General features: G+C 41.8%; 1 protein-coding gene across 1 annotated transcript in view; it reads left to right on the top strand.

Annotated features, from left to right (window-relative positions):
* ROR2 (receptor tyrosine kinase like orphan receptor 2) overlaps positions 1 to 13,474 on the top strand; it is a gene marked incomplete at both ends in the record, with an annotated part of 147,814 nt that extends 134,340 nt beyond the window's left edge. The window contains 5 exons of the mRNA XM_084278846.1: positions 724 to 851; positions 6,239 to 6,553; positions 8,274 to 8,519; positions 10,226 to 10,428; positions 12,032 to 13,474. Coding sequence (XP_084134972.1) covers positions 724 to 851; positions 6,239 to 6,553; positions 8,274 to 8,519; positions 10,226 to 10,428; positions 12,032 to 13,474 — 2,335 coding nt within the window. The remainder of the gene's footprint in view (positions 1 to 723; positions 852 to 6,238; positions 6,554 to 8,273; positions 8,520 to 10,225; positions 10,429 to 12,031) is intronic.
* Positions 13,475 to 13,852: the final 378 nt, after the last annotated feature.

Raw genomic sequence — 13,852 nt, 5'->3', positions numbered from 1 at the left:
CTTGTGTGGCTCTGTGTGGAGCCAGGAGTTAGACTTGATGGTGCTTATGGGTTCCTTCCAACTCAGGATATTCTGTGATTCCAGTGCTAGTGCTTTTATGCCAAAATATTTATGCTGATATAAGGGAGAAATATTTGGCCCCAAAACTCATTGAATTCGAAAAATGTATTAAAATACATGCTGAAAGAGGAATTTAACATTGACTCTGACTGGAGAGAAAGAAAAGAGGAAAAGAGGCTGTTTATCTACTTCAGAACTCAGAATTACTCTGTATCTTAATTAAACTTTAGCAAGGTCTCTTCTGCTGTTCACTACAGGAAATGAAGAAAGAGAGAGGTAGGAAAAGAGAATCAAGCCTAATTTTACTGGGTGCAGCTAGATGCCAGAAATGCATGGGTACACGTAACAAGATCTATGTTGCTGTCTCTGTCTAACAGCTTTTTAATAGATTAATCTGTCGAATCCCATTACTATTAGCATATGATTCTTATTAATCTTTGATTTTGGTTTACTACTTTCTCTATTGAGTGATTTACAAGGTGCCTCATTAATACTTCTAAGATAATGATTAAAAAATTGGACAAGAAAGCTGCACCGAGGGAACAGAGCAATTTCATATTTACAGTCTTCTGGAGTTTTCTCCTTTTATAAAGATATATTCTTTAACAAGTCACTGGGGACAGATACACTTTGGCTTATAAAATCCTAACCTGTTTTTTGCAGAGAAGATTACCATGAAGATGGGTTCTGTCAGCCATACAGGGGAATTGCTTGTGCACGAATCATTGGAAACAGGACCATTTATGTGGACTCCCTGCAGATGCAAGGGGAAATTGAAAACCGAATTACGGGTAAGTTTATATATCCCTGTACCAGGGCAAAAAATATTTGTGAAAGTATCAAATTCAGGTAATAGTACTATTATCCGTTTCAGTTTTATTGGTCAGTAACTGAGGCATCTTTATATTAAGGTTTTGAGGAGGTAAACAGTTTCCCACTTGTGCATCTAGCAAAATTTGGAGCAAAGATGATGAATATGTGCTGTCATGTGTAGAAGCTTTTTCCATGTCCTTAAGTAAGAAGTCAGAGCACTGACTTTTTAACAGCCTGTGGTTTATACTGGAGCTTTTCACATGATAGATGCAAAGAGATGATTTTTTTTAAAAAAGCAATTTGTGTTGTTATAAAAAATAACTTCTTTTATTTTCTTGAAAAATGTATGGTGTCTTTGCTCAGGGGTTTCCTCCCCTATTGTGTAATCCCATCAGTGTCTGGCTTTCATATTAATTTATATAAAACAAGAGTCAACCTTCCTGTGCTGTGTCCCTGCTGATTCTTTCTCCAATTATTGTTTTGTTACAGAGTCAAAAACATACATTCAAAACCTTAATGACTTTTAGTGTATACATCAACATGGGTTTTCTTCACTGGACCTTAGTTAGCAGGTATTAGCAGCTGTGACTCTCATGTACAGAAGCAGAGCAAGAAAATGAATAGATCAAACAGTTTATAATACTATATGGCAAATTAATTCAGACTAGTAGGAGCTTATTTGCATCTGGACAGATGTGGCAAATAGAATCTGCGATTTTAACATAATTAGTTGCCAAAAATAGATTGACGTCACTTGCCAGCTGTAGCTCCTTAAAGATACTACCGTAAAGGCTCATTGTCAAGCCAGAAATACAGGTCAGGTTTTTTTTCTGTTGTTGAGATGGTAATCAGAATTTGGGACTGGCAAAACGCATGTGCTGACCTTTCCTTATGGTATTATGGCTCATTCCCCTCCCTCCTTTCATCTGTACTCTGCTATAATTCCAGCCTTTTTATCATTATGCTATTAATGAATGCATACCATTGGAACAGTGTTTTTCTATGACTTAATTTTTAGCCTGTTTGGAAGTTTTTCGGCAACATAGAATCTGAAATTACTAAATTTGTAACTGTGAATTAGGTTCATAATGTCCTTTTTTAAAAAAAAAGTCAAAAAACACCAACCAAAGAAATAAAAAAAAATTGTGATTTCTTCCAGAAAAGGTTTATTGAATAAGTTGTATTTGTTTTCAGAATATACAAGATGGGAATTCATGACTTGGATATTGGATTCTAAGCAGCACTGATGATCAGTTAGATTTTGGAGACTGAGGGCTGGGACTGTGTGTCCTGGAATTTAAAAGAATTTCTGATGGAATCATACTTTTTTAAGAAAACGCTGTGAACCACCCCGGAGAGCTGCCCATTGCTTAGCTAGGCAGTTGTGGTGGTTTAGCCCTGGCTGGAGGCCAGATGCCCAGCCAAGTCAGTCTATCACACCCCTTTTCAGTTGGGCAGCAGAGAAAATATACATTAAGATGCTTAGGAGTCAAGATAAGGGCAGGGGAGAGATCATTCCACAATTAGTGTCACAGGCAAAACAGACTCAACATACTACAATAAAGGAAAGAAAAGTCTCTAATTTATTACACTGCACTACACACAGTGACACCAGAGTTGGATAATGAGAAGTGCAACCAGATCTTAAAGCACCTTCCCCCACCCCTCTGTTCATGTCAGACTTCCGTTTAATTATGATTTTGCTCCTTCTTCCCCCACATTTTGGTGGGGGAGAGGGAGGGGAAACAGGGACTGGGCAAATGGGGTTCTCAGTCATTTCCTCATGAGCTGTTTTCCAGATCTTAAAACATCTCTACCTACCCCCACCCCCACCCACTCCACCCTCCCCTTTCTTATCAGACTTCACTTTAGTCTTGATTTTGCTCCCTTCCCCACCATTGTGGCACAGGGAGGGGCAGGGACTGGGGAAATGGGGGCTTCTGTCAGATCCTTGCAAGTGGTTTCCTTCTTGGCCAGGGGGGGCATTCATTCCACACACCCTTCCCCTGATGCACCGGGGGTCCCACCCACTGGAGACAGTCCTTCATGAACTTCTCCAATGTGAGTCCTTTCCCACAGGGCTTCAGCTCTTCACCAGCTGCCCCAGTGTGGGTCACTGCTATGGCGGGCAGTCATAAGTCACAATGTCTCTCAGTCCCAGTCCTCCACGGGGTCACCAGCCTCCCCCCCATCAAACCTGTTCTGTCACAAATCTCTTACTCATCTCTGTGTCTCTGTCTCTCTCCATGATCTGCAAGTGCTGGCAGGGGCTTTGCTCCAATGCAGGTCACAGCATCTCCTGCATGTCTCCACCTGCTCCAGCGTGGGGCCTCTCCACATGCTGCAGGTGGGGTCTCAGCCTTTTCCATGGGCTGTGGGGGGACACCCACTCCACCATGGGTTTCTCCATGGGCTGCAGGGGAATTTTTCTCTCCAGCACCTGAGGCACTTCCTCCCTGCCTTCCCTGGCCTTGGTGTCTGCACAGCTCCTTACATCTTCTCACTCCCTTCACTGGTGGCAAAATGCAGCTGCTTGCAGGGTTTTTTTTTTTTCTCCTAAATGTGATTCCCAGAAGTGCTGTGACCTTTGCCAATTGGCTCGGCCTTGGTCAGCAACGACTCCAGCCTTGAATCGAATCGGCCAATGTTTACTCTGGGGCTTGCATAGAAATTCTAGCTGCTTCTTGCAGCAGCCATCTCTGCAGCCCCCCCTTCTCTACCTGTACCCAGCTACACACAGATGTTACAGCAGTAGTGATAATCCATACAGCATTTCTAAACTACATGTATCTGAAGGACATACCAAATGCCGTATGCGAAATAACCCTGAAGATTGAGGCAATCCTCATCATCAATACAGGCTGGGAGATGATGTGATAGAGAGCAGCCCTGCAGAGAAAGATTTAGGGTTCTGATGAATGAGAAGTTTGTCATGACTTGACTATGCACACTCACAGCCAGAAGGCAAGTCATGTTCTGGACTGCATCAAAAGGAGCATGGCCAGCAGGTCAAGAGTGGTGATTCTGCCCCTCTACCTTGCTTTCGTGAGACCCCACCTGGAGTACTGTGTCCAGTTCTGGAGTCCCCAACATAAGAAGGACATCCATCTCTGGAGATATTCCAGACCCGTCTGGACGCCTCTCTGTGCAGTATGAGCTAGGGAGCTGCTTTGGCAGGGGGGTTGGCCCCAAGATGATCTCTTGAGGTCCCTTCCAACCCCTATGATTCTGTGATTCTATGGACCTGTTGGAATGGATCCAGAGGAGGGCCACAACGATGATAAGAGGGCTGGAACATGTCTCCTATGAAGACAGGCTGAGAGTACCTGAAGGTGGCCTACAAGAAAGCTGGAGAGGGACTTTCTAGAAGGGCACATAGTGACAAGGGAGAAAGGTTTTAAGTTGGAAAGGGGTACATTTAGATTGCCTATTAGAAAAAATTCTTCACTATGAGGGTGATGCCCCCTTCCTGGAGGTGTTCAAGGCCAGTTTGGATGGGGCCTTGAGCAGGCTGTTTTAGTGAGAGGTGTCCCTGCCCATGGCAGGGGGATTGGAACTTGATGACCTGAAGGTCCCTTTCAACTAACCATTCTATAATTCTATGATTTCACAGAGCACTTGTTTCTTACTAGTCTTCTTATACATAAAATAAGTATTGAACTTATCTACTGCATAACTGCGGCTGAGATTGTGTTTATACTTTTGCCCATACTTGCTAGGGCTAATTTTTGGTGGAAGGCCTGTCTGCTTAGAGCTGTGGGCATTCAGGGAAGGTTGAGCTTGGGAAATGGTGACACCTACTGCCCGACGCCACGAACATCTCACAAGGCGACACCTATGAAGAGTTTTCATTCTGGATTTTCATTTCCTTGCTGTGCTGATTTGCAACATGCATTTCTTTTGTATCTATGACCCCTGCTGCTGTTCGGTCCTGGCCATGTAGTTAGGTGAGAATTGTGGCCTTCTATTAAAAAAAAAAAAGGAAGACAGTTCCAGAGAAAAACTTGAGGCATGACTTGAAAGTTTGGAAATCCTGAACTGTGGACATATGACTAGCAGTGTCTTTGGTGTGCTGTTTTGTTAACAACCACAAAAATAAACCCCTCAGATGCCACCACACAGTCCTTCTGGCTTCTGCATCTCCCATCAATATAAGGACATCACTTTGAATTGTGCACTCTTTGCTCATGCCAATCTAAATTCTGTAATATCTTCACAAGAATTAGTGTGGTGTTTCAAATAGCAAACACTCCAGGTCTGTTTTTTCACTGTTAGCCTGTGGGACAAGCACATGCCACAGCTATCATTTGAGGCCTGTATGCAGTGTTCCCTATATTCTTGTGTTAATATCACTGTATTAAGATAAATACAGGTATAAACAGTACAGAACTTTGATGCTGGGGCTTCTTGCTGCATATGTGGGATTTAGGAAGAGTCAGGAGATGCTCTGATAGCAGTTGGCAGCAGGAAGTAGATGGTTGGAAGGAGAGAGGTGGACAAGAGAGAAAGGATTGATTTGTAGGTTGTAAATAGACTGATGAATTACTTGAACTGCTCATTTCCTGTCTTTTTACAGGGTGCATTGGTGGAATGTAGAGTCTAGCAAGACTCACTTACAGATTATATTTTACAGAGTGGAAAGAAATATCCCTACATGTAAAGCAAGATTCATCCCCAGCTACTTGATGCACATGCACATTTGTCTTTTCTTCGCAATGTGCAAGAAAACTAGATAGTTAGTGTGTAGATGCTGAAAGCTGAAGGGGAGGATTAAGTTCCTAATTCATTATGACATTTATCTTAATGTGATCAGTATTCTGAGATTCATGACATTCATTTTTACCAAAAGTGCTGCCTGTCAGGCTTCTCATGTCTATTGATGACATTATCTTCCCAAATACTAATGGCACATTTGCCTGTCAGGACATGAAAAACACTTGTCTTGTTTATTGATCAAAATGTCTACAGGAGGAAGATGATAGGTGATTCTCATTCAGATTTTACCTCATTAGGAACTTTGGAAATGCGTATCAGCATGCTGGCAGGTGTAGCTTGCCTTAGCTCTTTATCCTTTAAAGGGAAACTTAGTCAAGTTTGCTCACTACTGGTTATTTGGGTAAATTCCTATGAACTGAAGTCCTGCAAGGTCTGTACAGGCCAGGGGGACGTTGGGACTCTTGTGTTTTCTTTCTGCATTTGTCAGTTCTCCTTTACAGCAGAAATAACCTCATTTTTCTACTGCTCAGTAGGCTTTCAGACCTTCAAGAAAATATGAAAGTTGTAAAAGGTAAATGACATGAAAATTATGTTGTTTCTGATGCTTTTCATGAATTAATACTTAACCAGCATTTTTCTTCCTTTCCAGCTGCGTTTACCATGATTGGAACTTCCACACATTTGTCTGATCAGTGCTCACAGTTTGCTATACCATCCTTCTGCCACTTCGTGTTTCCCTTGTGTGATGAGCGCTCTCGGACCCCTAAACCACGGGAGCTGTGCCGGGATGAATGTGAAGTTCTGGAGAATGATCTCTGTAGGCAGGAGTACAACATCGCTAGGTCAAACCCCCTCATCTTGATGCAGCTACAGTTGCCCAAGTGTGAGGATCTCCCACGACCTGAAACATTGGAAGCTGCCAACTGCATAAGGATCGGGATCCCAGTGGAGAGACTCAGCCGATGTAAGTGTGACTTTCTCATCACTGGGAAAAAAGAAGAGTTTGTTTCTTCCTCAGGTTGGGTCTGAGAGACAGTATTTTATCAATCTTTATAGAGAAAGTACTGCTATATGGGACACTACTACTTTTTATCATATTAATAGTGACCATAATCTTGTAAGGTGTAATTAGGATTGTGAGGAAGTTTAATGGATGCTGTGTAGTACTGAAAAGGGTTATAACAAGCACTTGGGGCTGTAAAACTTTGTGTTCACACAATCAGTTTGGCTCAGATATGTGAGGGGCAGCAGTACCTTCCAGGCTTCCCTTCTGATGTGCCTCACCACAGCTCTGTGTGAGTCCTTGCCTTTCTGGTTGAGTCCCCCCCCATGCAGCTACTTGTGAGTTCTGTTTGCTTATCAATAAATCTCAAATAGGCTGTGGAAGCTTCACTGGAAAAATCTGTTAAGAAATGAAACATTTAATTTCATTCTTTCTGTATGGAAATCTACAAGAATATTAATCCTGTAAATCAAGCATAGAGTGTAATTGTCTTTCTTCACCCACACAGGATGGGTGAAAAAAATGATGTTGCTTCTGTGAATTTATATTTGCAACCAGAAGAGCTGTTCTGTTGTCAGTAATTATGTGCTGAAAATTTTTCTACCTACTCCATTTCCCTAGCAATTAATCACCACTCCTTCCAATGTTCAACAAAGAAGCTCCAAGAAACAAAAAGTGTGTAAAGTTCAAAGTGTGATACGATTATTCTGATTATCTGTTGTCTAAGGCCACAGTGAGGAGCAGGGGTCGTGGCATAACAGTGGGCATGAAGGGCTAGCTGTGTGCTAGTAAGGCAGTAATCTAGTCTATCTGAGAAGCAAAAATCACTAAGAAAACTATGACAGAGGAAAATTTGCCAGTGAAGATGTGTCTAGCAAAAAGAATGAGAGTGAAAATGAAACTCTGGCAAAAGTTGCCTATGATCCTCAGAGCCAGTGATGCTCCCTCTTGGCAGAACAGCTGTGATGTGAGTACCCTGGGGGTTTGGAGGAAAGGGTTTGAGAGTGCTGACTGAGAAAAATGGCAAAGGTAACATTTCAAACATATGGAAAAAATGCATGATTCTGTTTAGGTGATACATATGGGAGACAAGAACTCAAACAGTATAAAGAGAGGATAGCAGCAAAACAGCAAAAGAATAAAAAGAGTATTTCAGCAGTTATGAAAGTGATGTGTCTCAAGAGATGAAAAGCCTGAATCCCTTCTCTCTAAAGAAGAAAGGAAGGAAAAAAATTGGCAAGAAGCATTAGGAAATGCAGCATTAATTTCCGTAAAAAGTGAGAAGTGTGAGGAAGAGCTATTATAAGAAATAAAAGTGATGATAAAAGGTTTACATTGTTGGCATCTGTAGACTTCCTGAAGTACAGCTTGTATCCCTCATTTGATTCCAGTTATGTTGTCTTGTGTCTAAAGGTTCTTGTATGTTCACTATCAACTTGCATTCAGAGTCACCAAACATTGGTGTATATAGCCATAGAGTTGAGATACTCCAAGACAGGATCCAGAAATAACTGGGTGTAATCTTGCAGAGCTGAAATCACAAAATCCACAGCTTTTGCTTACATCCTCAAGTGCCTAAATTTAAGTACTTTTTAGGTACATATACAATGCACTTAAACCCTTTTGGTCTTGTTTGCCCATGGTTGTAATTTGTAATGCTTTGTCAAACCCTGTGCTGCAGATCATCAGTGCTACAATGGTTCTGGAGCAGACTACAGAGGGACGGTCAGTGTTACAAAGTCTGGCCACACTTGCCAACTCTGGGACTCCCAAAGTCCCCACAGCCATGACCTGACAAGCACACAGTTTCCAGAGTTAGGTGGAGGACATGCATATTGCCGAAATCCTGGAGGTCAGATGGATGGGCCCTGGTGTTTTACAAAGAATAAAAACGTACGCATGGAACTGTGTGACATACCTTCCTGTAGTATGTATTCTCTTTCTTTTTTTCCCCTAATACTGTCCTGAATCCTGTATTATTTTGAATGTTCCCTGTTTTTACAAGTACAATTCATTTGGGAGGGTTATGCTTTCAAATATTTCACTTGCTGTAATGCAGGTCACTTGTTTTGTGCTGTGGGTGCTTACTATTCTCTGGACATCAGATATTGTAACTGAGATATTGTGACTTTTTTATTATGTATTGGGTGCTTAAACAGAGCTAATAGTTAATGTTACTGCTGCAGCTTGCATTCTAACTCGTCAAATGCCAGACTTGATGTCACTTATCACCTGTATGTTTGGATTGCTCACACAACTATACTGCTTTTGCTCTGTACAGCATCTTGCATGGATTTTGAGAGCCTGTAGAGGGAGATGCAGCACCATCCTTGGTTTTAGGGAACGTGTGTGACATACAGAAGCAGAGATACCATGAAACAGATGATCTTATCAGCAAAGTCCTATGCTATCTGCTAGTGGCTCTGTACTGCACAGCTGATAACAAAAATAAAAAGCACAGCTCTTACAGCTTAATACCCTCCCACTCACTTCCCTGCACTGGTACAGCCATCGCTCTAGAGCTGTTACAGTGGTAACAGTCTTTGGTCTTGACAAAGCAACTTAATACTGTGCTTCACTAGGAAGAAACGCATGTTTCCTGCAACAACAGATGTGTTGTGAAAGACATGAAAGTAATTTTGTTACAGATTGCCTGGATATTTAAGAGCACTCAAAATTGATAGGAAATTTCTTAGTTACTTCACTTTTTTTACAGTAGCATAATTTGACATTTATAATAAATTACTATGTTGCATGTAATATGGTGTAAAGATGACACTGGGAAGTGGTTGTGGTGAAAGCTGTACCCACAAGTAGCAAAACCATGGATTGCAGAAAACATTGCAGGCAGTTCCAATGAACATTTTGGATACCATTAAGCTTTCCAAGAGTCTCTTAAGTGTCAAGAAAAAAGCATTTGAGTAATGTTCCAGAAGACTCTTTTTAAGTGTATTGATTGCTTTTTCATGTCTGTCTCACTGTGACATAGAAGCACTTTAATTCTATTAATAATAATTCTGCCGGTGAGAGTGAGATTTATTTTATTCTGGCCACAAGTAGTTCCAGTGGAAGTAGAAAGTAGGCAATATGCTGATGAAAACTGAAGTTGGATGAGAAAACCAGGCTGCAGTGTTGTGCAGCAGTTTACCACATTGAGTTCACTGCATAATATATTGTGATGAAGACTACTCACTTGGCTTTTATCTCCTGAACAAGATAATGCAATGATACTCTGGTCTATATTCTGCAGCTTATATAACCAGCAGCCTCAAAAGTAAAGTGAAATAAAGCACACAGTGTCACAGTCAGCATATTAAATGTGGGACTTGAGTTTATCTTCATACTGCTAGTTGCTATGTCCATTCAGACTTCCTTGAAATATTTAATGGAAAATTATGGAGCGGGGGGGGGTGGGGGCGGGGTGAGGTGGGGTGGTGGGAGTGGGGAGGCAATACAACTTCTGTTTTCAAGCTATATAATTTTGCTTTTTGTTTTAAAATGTAGCATTAATAATCAAAGTAATCATACCATAGTTGGTGTGATAGGTGGGTGGGTGTGTATGTGTGAGGTTTTTTTGCTTTACTCTCAGATGCATTACTTATTGTGAACAGTGAACATGTCTGTGCCTGGCAGGTCCACGTGACAACAGTAAAATGGGAATCCTCTACATTCTGGTTCCCAGCATAGCCATCCCTCTGGTTATTGCCTGCCTGTTCTTCCTGGTCTGTATGTGCAGAAACAAGCAGAAGGCATCTGCTGCTACACCTCAGCGTCGCCAGCTGATGGCATCTCCCAGCCAGGACATGGAAATGCCACTCATTAATCAACACAAACAGGTATTTTTCCCAGAATTTGCTTAGGCCATGTATTTCCAAAGTGGTGCAATTTTCAGTGTTTCAAGTTGTCAGTGTTTGAATTAGAACCATGTTGTAAGGGACCTAATTTTCATACTGTGCTAGCCATTTACTTCATCTACCAGGTCTTGCTCTCCCTAGCTGTATCTAGAAATCCTGACCTTGGGCAAGAGCTTTCCAGGTGAAGCATTTTATAACATTTGCCCATACCTGTTGATCCCCATTCTGCCAGTTGTCTCAGTGACTGGAATTGTTGTTATTCCTGATCCAGTCATCAGCCTGCAGCTCATTTTTACTTCTGCTAATGATGCAGCTGATTTGCTTGTTTTAAAGCAGGATAAGTGATGGGGTTTCTCGTCTAATGTGTCGGCACAGTCCACTAAGCTGGAAGCTGAGTAGGGGTGCAACATGTTTCTAAGGCTGTGTATCACAAAGGACAGTGAAAAGAAAAAGTCTTCTCTCTACAAATCTCAGCTCCTGTATACCATTTTCTAGGTCAACTAAACAATCTCCACACTAAAATCCTGTTCAGACCTAACGTAGAATTTTCAATCACAGCATTTACAAGTTGCAAGCTCTAAAAAACAATGCTAAATCATGAACAATTGGCAACATCTGTTCAGGAAACTGTAGAATATTTGTGGGATATTACCAGTTGTTACAAATTGCATTGATTTTGTATGATAAGGAGAAAGTTTAATGTCTGAGTGAATTGTGCAAGGAACTGGCTGGTCCAAGCCAAGGTCTGTTGGCCACTAAAACAAGAGTTTGCTCCCAAATCACCTGTTAAAGCCTCTTTCCACCCTCGCCACCTCCTTACTGCTGTGATGGCTTGCATATGAACTGTGCCAGCTGATTCTGGCTTGGTCAGGGACTCCTTCTTCAGCCCATGGCAGTCAGGACAGACCCATTAGATCACCATCACAAACTCCTTTGCTTTTCCTGCCGGTGGCTCTGGGGATTTCTCACCCTTGACTTTGCCACCTTTTACTTTATGTACCAGAGAGAAATTCTTTATCAGAGCTATTGTGAGTTTTCTCAGTGGAAGTACTGTGAACTGCTACCCATAAGCAGGGGCTGTTCTGGAGGAGAGAGGGCATATATCTCCTACTGCAGAACTGAAAGTAAGATGTTTTGTTCCTTCTTCTGCTGGAAGGGATGTTTCAGTTCACCCCAAGGCTGCCACCTCCTCAGCCAGTGCCCCCAGCTTTTCTCAGAGATCTCCAGGGGATGCCTCTGGGCAGATCTGTGGGGCAAGTGCAGCTGCATTTAATAGACCTCATCATTTGCCAGATTTACTCTGAACCAATTAGTCATGTAGCTTGCAGAAAATATGGTCACTCCTTTGTAAAAATGATTATACTCTTCATTTTGCAGCATAATTCAATTTATACTTTTGATAATAGTATAACTCATTTCAAGGTTAACTGTAAGATCAATATACTTATGTAAATATACAAAAAGTATTTTGTCCCAATTTATGCTCTGTTTGAAGCATCTAACTGCTGGGAACTTTTCTTTATAAGAGATTCTGATGTTTAGAAAACATTGTGATTTTTTTACTGACTTACATTCTTCATTTCAGGCTAAACTTAAAGAAATCAATCTGTCCACTGTGCGCTTCATGGAGGAGCTAGGAGAGGAGAGATTTGGCAAAGTCTACAAGGGACATCTTTTTGGTACAGCACCAGGTGAACAAACACAAGCTGTTGCAATCAAGACACTTAAAGACAAAGCAGAACTGGCTCTTCGGGAAGAGTTCAAACATGAGGCAATGATGAGATCACGCTTACAGCACCCAAACATTGTTTGTTTGCTGGGAATAGTGACAAAGGAACAACCTATAAGCATGATTTTTAGTTATTGTTCCCATAGTGACCTCCATGAGTTCTTGGTGATGAGATCTCCCCACTCGGATGTTGGCAGCACTGACGATGACAAGACAGTAAAATCCACCCTGGAACCAGCAGACTTTTTCCACATTGTGACTCAGATAGCTGCAGGAATGGAGTATCTTTCAAGCCACCACGTTGTCCATAAGGACTTAGCTACTAGAAATATACTGGTGTTTGATAAACTGAATGTGAAAATATCTGATTTAGGCCTTTTCAGAGAAGTTTACGCAGCTGATTACTACAAACTGATGGGAAATTCCCTTCTTCCTATCCGGTGGATGTCCCCTGAGGCAATTATGTATGGCAAGTTTTCTATTGATTCAGATATATGGTCGTATGGAGTTGTGTTGTGGGAAGTTTTCAGCTATGGCCTGCAGCCTTACTGTGGTTATTCTAACCAGGATGTCATCGAGATGATCAGGAATCGACAGGTATTGCCATGTCCTGATGACTGCCCCACATGGATATACACTTTGATGTTGGAGTGCTGGAATGAATTTCCCAACAGAAGACCAAGATTTAAAGATATACACAATAGACTAAGAACGTGGGGAAACCTTTCAAATTACAACAGCTCAGCACAAACCTCTGGGGCAAGCAACACCACACAAACAAGTTCTCTCAGCACAAGCCCTGTTAGCAACGTTAGCAATGCAAGGTATATTGGGCCAAAGCAGAAAACTCCAGCTTTCCCTCAACCACAGTTCATACAAATGAAAGGGCAGATGAGACCCATGGTCCCACCTCCCCAGCTCTACATTCCAGTCAATGGTTACCAGCCAATGCCTGCTTATGGTGCTTACTTGCCAAATTTTTACCCTGTCCAAATTCCAATGCAAATGGCTCCTCAGCAAATGCCTCCCCAAATCATTCCTAAACCAGGCTCCCACCACAGTGGGAGTGGATCCACCAGCACAGGCTACGTAACAACTGCGCCTTCCAATGCATCGGTGGCCGACAGGGCTGCTCTGCTCTCAGAGGGCACGGATGACACGCACAATGGAACAGAAGACATCGCCCAGAATCCTGTCCAGGAGGAGGAGGAAGAGGAGGGCTCTGTGCCTGAAACAGAATTGCTGGGTGATAATGACACACTTCAGATGGACGAAGCAGAAATCCAATCAGAAGCCTAAGGGATGTGCCTCATTACTAAGAATTTCACATCACTTCTGAGCATGGAGATTATAGATCGTTAGGCTTAACAGCAGTTATTTTGATCTGACTAAAAGAAACAAAACTAAGAAACCTGTACTCACATAAATTGCAGCAGTAATGATAGACTGGATTTATTGACCATTGCCACCATCAGATGATGGTATAGAATATCTGGGTTTAATTTTTTTTACTGTCCTACAGTTCTTGAGGGAAGCTGCTTTTCAGTTATGTACTGTTGCTGTGCAACATATTGCAGAGTAGCATTGCACATCATGTATATCATGATATGTGAGTGTAATGTTAGTGAATTATGCTTAAACCAGTAATACAAAAAGGAATCCAACTATGGTTACAGA

Source organism: Gallinula chloropus, assembly GCF_964237585.1.
Source record: "Gallinula chloropus genome assembly, chromosome: Z".
Lineage (NCBI taxonomy): Eukaryota > Metazoa > Chordata > Aves > Gruiformes > Rallidae > Gallinula > Gallinula chloropus.
The sequence above is the reverse complement of the archived record's forward strand: the minus strand, read 5'-3'. Positions and strand labels throughout refer to the sequence as shown.